Source organism: Engraulis encrasicolus, chromosome 9 (assembly GCF_034702125.1).
Source record: "Engraulis encrasicolus isolate BLACKSEA-1 chromosome 9, IST_EnEncr_1.0, whole genome shotgun sequence".
Taxonomy (NCBI): Eukaryota; Metazoa; Chordata; class Actinopteri; order Clupeiformes; family Engraulidae; genus Engraulis; species Engraulis encrasicolus.
Window position 1 is genome coordinate 40,626,614 of NC_085865.1, and position 11,002 is coordinate 40,637,615.

General features: G+C 48.7%; 1 protein-coding gene across 2 annotated transcripts in view; it reads right to left on the reverse strand.

Moving 5' to 3' along the window:
* The window catches only part of zeb1b (zinc finger E-box binding homeobox 1b), a 100,157-nt gene that overhangs the window by 10,492 nt on the left and 78,663 nt on the right, over positions 1-11,002 (reverse strand). The window contains exons 4-8 of one of the 2 annotated variants that reach the window (XM_063207120.1): positions 9,811-10,013; positions 8,125-8,230; positions 6,392-6,929; positions 3,396-4,812; positions 1,749-1,923 (exon numbers count right to left, since the gene is read on the reverse strand). In XM_063207120.1, coding sequence (XP_063063190.1) covers positions 1,749-1,923; positions 3,396-4,812; positions 6,392-6,929; positions 8,125-8,230; positions 9,811-10,013 — 2,439 coding nt within the window. Of the gene's footprint in view, positions 1-1,748; positions 1,924-3,395; positions 4,813-6,391; positions 6,930-8,124; positions 8,231-9,596; positions 9,657-9,810; positions 10,014-11,002 lie in introns of those variants that run through there. The other variant, XM_063207121.1, reaches the window with a different exon arrangement.

Sequence of the window (11,002 nt, forward strand, 5' to 3'; positions counted from 1 at the left end):
TTGCAACAAATCTAGTTAGGCCTAGGTCTATATAGCTATCCAAGATATTTAATTTAGATATTTAATTTAGTTTTCACCACTCGTGAAGTGTTTAGACCTGGCCTATTTAATGTCGCTGTAAATTGGTGTAATGTAGCAGAGAGTGCGAGACAATTCGTTGGACTCGTTGCACGCAACAAGTNGTGAAATTATTTCTTAAACGGTTTTTAACCGCATCATTCGCGACTCTCGAGCAGTTTGAGAACTGAGAAGAATGAGTGAGAGAGAGGAGAGGCAGTGACTATACCATGTCACTGAGACTATGTGTGTGTGCTGCGCCTACTGAATCCAAGTGCAGAAAAAACATATCCATATAGATTATTACATAATGCACCATGTTATTACATTTCCATCAAAAAAAAAAGTTGCGGCCGCATTCCGTAATAAATTTCGCATTTTGTAATAATTTATTACAAGATGAGAAGAAAGTTATTACGAAATGCGTTCAAGAAATGTATTACGAAATGCGTAAATTATTACACAATGCGGCGATTGTCACCACATTATGTAATAATTTGTTACATTATTACATATTGCACCGTTATTACATAATGCGGCGTTACAATGAGAGGGATAAAGAGAGGGAGAGAGAGAGAGAAAGAAAAAGGAAAAGAAAAGGAGGATAAGGAGTATGAACCTAAAGCAACCCTGAGTCGGGTGGAGTGGAGTGGAAGGTGATGTGGTTTGGCCAGAGAGAGAGCGACAGGCCCACACCCTACAGCTACACACACACACACACACACACACACACACACACACACTACAGTTTGAAGTGGCACACACACACACACATGCGCACACACGCCCAACAACTTTAAGTACACACACACACACACACACACACACACACACATACACACACACACGTACACGTACACGCACACGTACACACACACACACACAGTACTTCTTCACAGTACATATTTCCCTCTCAGGTTGTCTCTCTCTGGGAGCTGCCTGCTAACCCGTCACATCCACTTCACCTCTCAGCTCTCAAGGGCCCAACTACACACCCCCTCCCAGCCAACACACACACACACACACACACACACATTGTAAATGTACACGTGTACACTACACACTCAAACACACCCACCCTACAACCTTAAACTCACACTCACACACACCCACACACTCATCATGACCACATACACACACCCACATACAGAGTGCCAAACACATGCATATGCAGCCAGCTCACACACTGCAGTGCCAAGAACAGTGTTAAATGCAGCCAGTGGCAACACACACACACACACACACACACATACACATGTACGCACGCACGCACGCACGCACGCACGCACACACACACGCACACACACACACACACACACACACACACACACACACACACACACACACACACAGAGGCCTGCATTTTCATAGCCAGAGGTGATAAACGTGTGTGTGTGTGTGTGTGTGTGTGTGTGTGTGTGTGTGTGTGTGTGTGTGTGTGTGTGTGTGTGTGTGTGTGTGTGTGTGTGTGTGTGTGTGTGTGTGTTCGTGTTAGTGTGACTGTATACTGTGAAAGTATACTGTGTGTGTGTGTGTGTGTGTGTTTGTGTGTGTGTGTGTGTGTGTGTGTGTGTGTGTGTGTGTGTGTGTGTGTGTGTGTGTGTGTGTGTGTGTTCGTGTTAGTGTGACTGTATACTGTGAATGTATACTGTGTGTGTGTGTGTGTGTGTGTGTGTGTGTTCAATAGTTACCTGTGTGTTCGTATTTGTGTCGGAGTAGTGAGCTGCTCTTCTGGAATATTTTGTCACACAGGTCGCATGCGTACTGGCCCCCCTCCGTCCTCCGCATCTTCTTCTTGGGGACGCCCGAGTCCGAGTCATTCTGCTCCTCCGACACGCTCTCCCCAACACCCTCCGACTTCTCTTCCTGCAGAACACACACACATACGCATACAGTCATGTTAGATTCATACTACACATTAACATGCATACACACACACTACACACAGGCACACACACTTCTGTTAGATTCTGTACACACACACACACACACACACACACACACACACACACACACACACACACACACACACACACACACACACACACACACACACACACACACACACACAAGGAACCCCCTCAAAAAAGAGATGGAACATCTCAAGGGGCTATCCCTTAAGGGCAGTCATGGGTGAGCGGTTAGGGCATCAGACTTGCATCCCAAAGGTTGCCGGTTCAATTCCCGACCCGCCAGGTTGGTGGGGGGAGTAATCAACCAGTGCTCTCCCCCATCCTCCTCCATGACTGAGGTACCCTGCACTGAGGGCTGCCCCCTTGCACGGGTGAGGCATAACTGCAATTTCGTTGTGTGCAGTGTGCAGTGTGTGCAGTGTTCACTTGTGTGCTGTGGAGTGCTGTGTCACAATGACAATGTTTCTCAAGGGGCTATCCCTTAATAAAGGAATTGAATTGAAAACACTCTTAACTAATAAATGATTTGTAGATCCAATGAAAATCAAAGGCTACACCATCACACCATTACAATGGTCTAATTAACTAAGGAAGGATATACTGTACGTACTCCACGCTTCTGAAATAACAATACAGTGCAACCAACGCAGGCCTAAATCATAAATAAAAAAAGACTAGAAGTCTGGTGCCACACAGATGTTCATTTTTTTGTTCGGTGCAATAAGACTAACTTCATCAGAATTCTCAGACAAATGGCTTGCCAACACCCAGATGAATTGGAAATCCTTGAAAATCCTCTGTCATGGCACCAGATTTTTCAACCTTTTTATTTATGGTCTGATTAGCTGCTGTTGTCCAGTCCAGTAGACACAACTTAAAACACCAGAGAAGACAACTTCCTGTCTATGGGAGGTTTGCCAGGCTTGGTCTCAAGACTCTTAATTTGACATCTGACGAAAATCAATATAGTCAAACCTTCCCGCAAGCCGTATCATAACTGCACACCATTACTGTTTAAAAAGGGCCTCTTCTCCTGACCTCCACACAGCAGACTGACAGAAAACCTCCTTCCCGCTCCTCCTTCTCAGCCAGACTCTTATTTATTTTTAATATAGCAGTCAAAACACCATTATTTATTTATGAAACCTTCACACCACTACCTTGAGGGCATACCTACATGATTTGTGAGTAGGAAAAAGGTTATTGATATTTCTGTGCAATGTTCTCAAATGCACGTGATGCAACAAAGTTTGGAGATTTTGTCACAGACACACACATCAGCCTAAGTTCTCTCTCACACACCTACTCACCCACACAAGCACCCCGCCCCCCACACACACACACCCACACCTAACCACACACACACAGACACACAGACACACACACACAGACACACAGACACACACACACTGTGAGCTCACTCACCTTGATCCCGTTGACGTGCAGCACCTGCTCCTTGTCGCTAGCTGGCGCGGGCGTCTCGGCTGCAGCGGGCACGGTAGTGGGCGTTGCGGGGGTGGTCGTGGTGGTGGTGGCGTAGGTGTACGCCAGCTGCGGGATCAGGATAGTCTTGTTCCCGCCCTGGTCGGAGATGGCAAGCAGCGTGGGCAGCTGAGTGGCCATGATGCTGATGGGGTTGCTGGCGGCGACCGCAGTGGCGTTGGGAGGAGCGTGTATGGCGAGAGGGTTGGCACTGCCGTTGGCGAGGGCGAGGGCGTTGGCGGGCGGCGAGGGGGCGTCTTTCTTGGCACAGGTCAGGTTGAGGGGCTCGTCCTGCATGGCAGGGGCCGGCACTCTGTTGGTGGAGGTTGTCGTGGCGACGCCCTTTGGCATTGAGAGGTCCAGAGGCCCCTCCCCTTCCGCCAGCCCGCCCCGGCACGGGATTGGTCCGTCGGCCGAGAGGTTGAGCGGGCCCGGGCTCTGGCTCTGTGGCACGGAGGGCTGTGATTGGTCGTTTGTGGTGGCGGAGGCAGAGGCAGGCGCTGGGTTATGTGTGGTGGTGGGGGAGGGCGAGGGGGAGCGCGAGCACGTCGGCGTGGGCAACGGCGTGTTCTGAGGCGAGATCTCCACATCAGAAGCGCCCGAGACATCGCCATCTTTTTCACCGTCTTTGTCACCTTCGTTGTCGTCACCTTCGTTGTCGTCACCCGATGGCTCTTTGTCGACGCCGTTGTCCGCGCTCGTCACATCGTCCTTAGCGATGGTGGCGGCGGGCGTTTTGCGCGCCCGCTTGGCCGCCATCTTGTGGAACCAGCGGGTGACGGTGCCGGGGGACAGGCTGACGGCCGTGGCGATGCGCGCCACCTCCTCCTCCTCCGGCTTGGCGTTGAGGGCGTAGTAGGCCTTCAGCACCGACTGGAGACTCTCCTTCTTCTGACCTTCCACCCCCGAACCCGGGGTCGTCGCCATGGATACGGGGGTCGTGGCCTTGGAAACGGGGGTGGCCGCCACGGTGGGTTCGTGGCCGTTCAGCACCTCCCCTTCGGAGCCGAGCGTGGAGGGAGAAACGTCCACGTCCTTCATCCCCGCCGAATCCTTCTTCTCCCTCTTCTCCTCCGGCACCTCCATCTCCTCCTCCACCACCTCTTCGTCCTTCCTCCTCCTCTTCTTCAGCGTCAGGTCCTCGGCCTCCCTCTCTTTCTCCGTCTTCATCGCCACGGGCACGAGCGTCTCTTTCTTCAGCTGCAGGATGGCGTGCGTCTGCGTCTGCATGGCGTGCGCGTGTGTCTGGCTGGGGTCCAGGCTGTAGTTGATGAGGATTTTGGCGTGGCCGTCCTGGTCCAGGAGAGGCAGGCTGATGGTCTGGATGAGGGGGCCCGTGGTGGCGGCCTGCGCGTTAATACTGCCACAAGATACAAGATACATTATATTACATTACATTGCATTACATTGCGTTTGGCAGACTATTTATAACCAAAGCGACTAACAAATGAGGACATAATCATAGCCAGCATCACTAGCAGATACAAAGTGCACAGGAAATATACAGAACAACAAGTGCAGATGCAAAGAAGGGTTAGTGATTTTTTTTTTTAACAACATACAAGATATAAGATACAAGATAAGATAAAAGAGATACAAGATTCCAGCTTAGTTTAATCTTTTAAGGACATGGCATTATACATTTGCTGTTACCAGAATGGCAATGACCAAGTCATAGTGCATTACTAAAGGTCCTGTGTTATGTCATAGTACAGTAGTATAGTAATATGGTAGTTAAATGTTATAGTTAATATATAGACTATTTACAGCTTTCCACTGGTGGAACGCCGTGCATTGTGGGGCTACTCAGTTAAGACATGGCCCCTGCTATAAATCTGTTGCTACCAGAATAGCAATGATCAAGTCGTAATGTATTTCTTAAGGCTCTGTGTGTAACGTGGTAGTAGTCAGAGGTCCATCTTGTCACCAGGCTAGGCAGGCAGCCGCTTTGGGCCCCCAAGCCCCTAGATAGTGAATAACAGCTCACACTTTGCTACATTAGTGGCACATTTCATTCAAATGTGCCCTCCCGTGATATATTCGCTTGGTGCCCCAGCTGAACCTAGAGTCGCCTCTGGTAGTAGTGTAATATTGCATGGCAGTGTAAATAGTGTAAAGTCTTTTCAAACACTATTACAGTGTTAAGGGCTCGACATGAACACCTGCCAACCAGCCAAATGCTGGTGGTGAGAATTCAATTTGGTTGTTTGAAAAGAAAACTTACTAGCCACATAGACCCATTACTGTAGTGTGTGTGTGCTTGGCTAAAAAGATTTGGCTGGCGATGAAAAATGCAGAGCTCTGTCAGTGTTCCACTGGTGAAACGGTGCGCATTATGAGGTTTTTTTGTTTTGTTTTTCTTTGTTTTTTTCCCCCTCCTTTATTTTACTAGGGTAATCACATTGAGGCAGTTGCCTCTTTTTCAAGTGGGCCCCAGCCAAGAAAGCAGCAAAAAAACGCAAAACGCCCTCCATAGGACTCACAATACAGACAGAAACAAACAAGTCACAAAAGACAACATATCCACAGAAAGCAAAACATAAAACATTGAGACATAAAAACATGCAGGACAAAACCATGCAGATATAGAAATATGCAGGACAAAACATTGGTCCCGGGGGAAATTTGTCTTGAACATTCACAATGGCTGCCACATAACACAGAACACATAACAACCTCACAAAAACACAGTACACTATAAAACATAGCAGCCAGTTAACCTAAAAAAAAAAGGTTGCCCTGTTGCCTTAAGTTTGTGTGCTAACTCAACTTGAGAAAGTCTGGAGTTCAGTTAAGTTTCGAGTTGAGTTACATTACGACAACATTAAGGCAGCTGGGCAAGTTCCACTGTACATTTTTACATTTAACTGGCTGCCAAGTTTTATAGTGTATTGAGAGTACAGACTTGTGAATGCAGTCCCACAGTAGAGGTACTGTACCTGTTAGTGGTGTTGAGGGTCAGGTGGTTCCCCCCTCCCCCCACCACAGCAGGCTCGGCCTTCAGCAGGCTCTGCAGCTGTGCCAGGCTGATGCTGACGGGCGACACCAGCCCCACGGTGGGTAGCAGCAGCTGCAGGGGGGCAGTGGCGGTGGGCACAGTGGTAGCGGTCGCGGTGGCATTGGCGTGGTTAGTGGCGTTGTTGTTGTTGGTAGTGGTGGAGGTCTGGATCAGGGTGGAGGGGCCGTTGGCGGGCACCACGCCCGGCTTCAGCTCACTCTCCATGGGCTCGGCCTTGATGTGAGCCACGGGGAGGCTGGGGGTCTCCGGCTGGAGCTTGGCGTTGGTCTGGGACTTCTCTCGAGACTGGGGGGCCGCGGGGGTGTTGGAGGGGGTCTGGGCGGAGGCGGGGGGTCGGGAGGAGCGATTGGCGTTGAAGGAGAGCATGCCGATGCACTTCTTACTGCTGATGTGGGAGCTGTAGGAGCCCGAGTGGGAGAAGCGCTTCTTGCAGTTGGAGCACTCATATGGCTTTTCTCCTGCACAGAGGGAAATATATTATATTCATTCAATTATTATTATCATTATTACTATTATTGTTATTATTGTTATTATTAGTAGTAGTAGTAGTTGTAGTAGTAGAATTAGTAGTAGTAGTGGTAGTATTGTTACCAGTAGTAGTAGTAGTTTCAATATTATTATACAGTATCAGTATTGTTATACAGTTGGAAATAATTCATGTCACTGAACTGACACAAAAATAGCATAAACTTTGTCTTACACATATACACACTTCGACACACGCACACAGTCACAGTAGACAAACAGAATAACTGTACACCTGAGTGTAAATGGTTGAGACAGTCACACACACACCCACACACACACATTGTTCCACTGCTGCTTGGGAACTGACGCACACAAGCACGCACGCACGCACGCATGCACAATCGCACGCACGCACGCATGCATGCACACACACAGACACGCACGCGTGCACACACACAGACACACACACACACACACACACACAGACACACACACACACACACACACACAGACACAGACACACACACACACACACACACACACACACACACACACACACACACACACACACACACACACACACACACACGCTGCCCGTGTTGCTGCTTGAGAACTGATGCAAGAGCCCTTCTAGGGAACCTGTATCCAGGTCAAAAGACACACACACACACACACACACGCACACACACGCACACACACGCACACACACGCACACACACACACACACACACACACACACGCACACACACGCACACACACGCACACACACACACACACACAAAGACACTCCACACATTCAAATCCACCCACTCAGTCCTCATCCTCATGCTCGTGCCCCCACATCATTTGTGAGCACTTGCAATGTGAACTAAAGGTGCAGAGCACTTCTCACAGGTACAGGCACAGCAGCTGAGAGGTGCAAAGGTGTTAACAAGAAATTACAGTTGGGTCACACCATACACACATGCACGCACGCACGCACACACACACACACACACACACACACACACACACACACCTATAATGTAGACATATGTACACATATTTATTCACACTTGCACAGACTCATGTGTATGTACACACATGCACACGACGACAAATAGACATACATCTACGCAAAGACACATCTACAGGATGCAAACGCACATGCACACGCACACACACACACAGAGTTCAGACTCTTACCGCTGTGTATGCGTAAGTGCTCCTTGAGGTGGTGCTTGTACTTGAAGGCTTTGCCACATTCAGTACACTTGAACTTCCTATTGCCCCCCGACTGGGCCACGTGACGCTGAGATGGAGAGAAGAGGAGGAGAGAGGAGGGAGGGAGAGAGAGAGAGAGAGAGAGAGAGAGAGAGAGGGGGAAAGAGATGGAGGAGAGAGAAAAAGAGAGAGGGAGAGAGAGAGCAAAAGAGAGAAAGAGGGAGAGGTAGAATAAGAGAGGGAACGTGATGGAGAAAGAGATGAGAGAGGGAGATAGAGGGGTAAAGAGAGAGAGGGAGAGATAGGGCGAGCGAGAGAGATAGGGCGAGCGAGAGAGAGAGAGAGAGAGAGAGAGAGAGAGAGAGAGAGAGAGAGAGAGAGGGAGGACGAGGAAGAGAGAGAAAAGGAGAGATGTAGATAGAGAGGGACAAGAGAGAGAGAGACAGAGAGAGAGAGAGAGAGAGAGAGAGAGAGAGAGAGAGAGAGAGAGAGAGAGAGAGAGAGAAAGAGGGGGGAGATGTAGATAGGGAGGGACAAGAGAGAGAGAGAGAGAGAGAGAGAGAGAGAGAGAGAGAGAGAGAGAGGGGGAGAGAGAGAGAAAGAGGGGGGGAGATGTAGATAGGGAGGGACAAGAGAGAGAAACAGAAATTGTAAATCATAGAGCATTGTACACTCATATAGAGATTCCTAGAAAATAATGTATCGTCTATGTATATGTGTACTGTATGTATACGTTTGTACTCGTGGGTATGCGAGAGTATGTGTGTATCTATGTGTGTGCATGTGTTTGTAGGTTTCAGAGCGTGTGCATAGGTTACTCTATGTGTGAATCCTTGTATGTTTGCATTCGAGTATGATAACATGTGCTCTGCCTCTGACGCACACCTTGGCTTCAAACGCAACATTTGTGAGTCAAAAAAGCGGCATCTGAAAGCCAAACGCTTCTGCCGCCAATCATTGGCTAAAATTAGCTCGCTCCAATTTGCACAATTTGTGAAATTAGAGGGATCACCCCAGAGTGAAAACAGGTGATGTGGAACACGTGATGCTGGACTGGAGCCTCTAACACTGCTGCAGCCAGGTTCCCCACCAGTGATGGGTAAAATAAATTCATTAGCTATAATCCAGGGCCACATTTTTCCAAATGACTAGCTTTACCTGTCCAATTTAGCCAGGTGATTGGCTGGCTGAATGATCACCTGGCTGAATTGGATAGGCAAAACAAGGTCATTTGCAATAAGTGACACTAGATTGTAGGGTTAAAGGAGAGAAAGTGTGTACCTCGCATGCACGTGTTCCTGTGAACGCTTGTGTGATTGTGTGTAAGACTGCATGTATGTCTACCTCTTCTCGTCTGTTCTGTTCATTCAGTGCAGACTAAATGTGTGCAGTTTGTGTGTGTGTGTGTGTGTGTGTGTGTGTGTGTGTGTGTGTGTGTGTGACAGCATATCTACCTGGTCTCGTCCGTTCTTGTGTGCGCTCATGTGCCTGTCCAGCTGTGCGCGCTGGCTGAAGGTGTACAGTGTGTGTGTATGTGTGTGTGTGTGTGTGTGTGTGTGTGTGTGTGTGTGTGTGTGTGTGTGTGTGTGTGTGTGTGTGTGTGTGTGTGTGTGTGTGTGTGTGTGTGTGTGTGTGTGTGTGTGTGTGTGTGTGTGTGTGTGTATCTACCTGGTCTCGTCCGTTCTTGTGCGCGCTCATGTGCCTGTCCAGCTGTGCGCGCTGGCTGAAGGTGTAGGAACAGAGGGAGCAGCTGTAGTTGTCTTCGCTCTTCTCGTGCCGCAGCTTCACGTGCTCCTTCAGCGACGCGTAGCGCTTGTAGCCCCGAGAGCAGTACGGACACGTCAGCAGCTGAGAGAAGGCATCTGGAGTACCTGATGGAGGGAGGGGGATAGAGAAAGGGATAGAGAGAGAGATGGACAGAGAGAGACAGAGAGGGGATAGAGAGAGAGAGAGAGAGAGAGAGAGAGAGAGAGAGAGAGAGAGAGAGAGAGAGAGAGAGAGAGAGAGAGAGAGAGAGAGAGAGAATAACAAATAATCCAAATTCAGAATCAGAAAATCCACTATTTCCTATGGTAGATGCACATGGTAAAAAGTACTCTTCATGTATTACCCCAATACACCTGTAAGGCTGACAGCGGGACAGTGTTACAGGTGAGGTGTATGTGTGTGTGTGTGTGTATGTGTGTACGTGTATGTCTTTGGCGGGGGTCGGGACGGGAGTCTGTGATGTGGACAAATGCAAACATCACACACACTGAGACATGTAGACACACACTCAGACACACGCTTGCAGTTGAACAAAGACAGTTTGAATGAATCATTCTTTGGCTTCCCCATATCTGTGAGTCGGCCCACCTGTGCTATAAGCAGGTACGTAAGTGTGATTTGAAGCAGGTGTGTGTGCGCGCGCGTGTATACATGCATGCGTGCGTGTGCGTGCGTGTGTGGGTGTGCCTGTCTGTGAGTGTGAAAGACAAAAGTTGTTACTTGTCAGTAGTGCAGGAGGGAGAACTGTAAAAGTGGAAAATAAATGCAGGCACTCAGTCCCACAGATAGAGGAAAAGAGCGCGAGGAGAAGAGATAAGGAATTCAGTTTCCTAAGAGGAAAAACAGCAGAAAAAATGTAGTGTGATGTCAAGTCAAGTTGGTTTTATTGTCAATTTATTTACATGCGCTGGTCATACAAAGAATTGAAATTACGCTTCTTACTTTCCCATGCAGACAGACATAGACTCTAGACTCTAGTGTGGACATAGACATGTGTAGTGGGAGTGCAAAACGATAGGCCGTCAAGACACAGTTTCCATACGCAAGAAGGTGGTAGGGATGCAAGGGGAGAAGAAGAGGAGATACGTAGAAG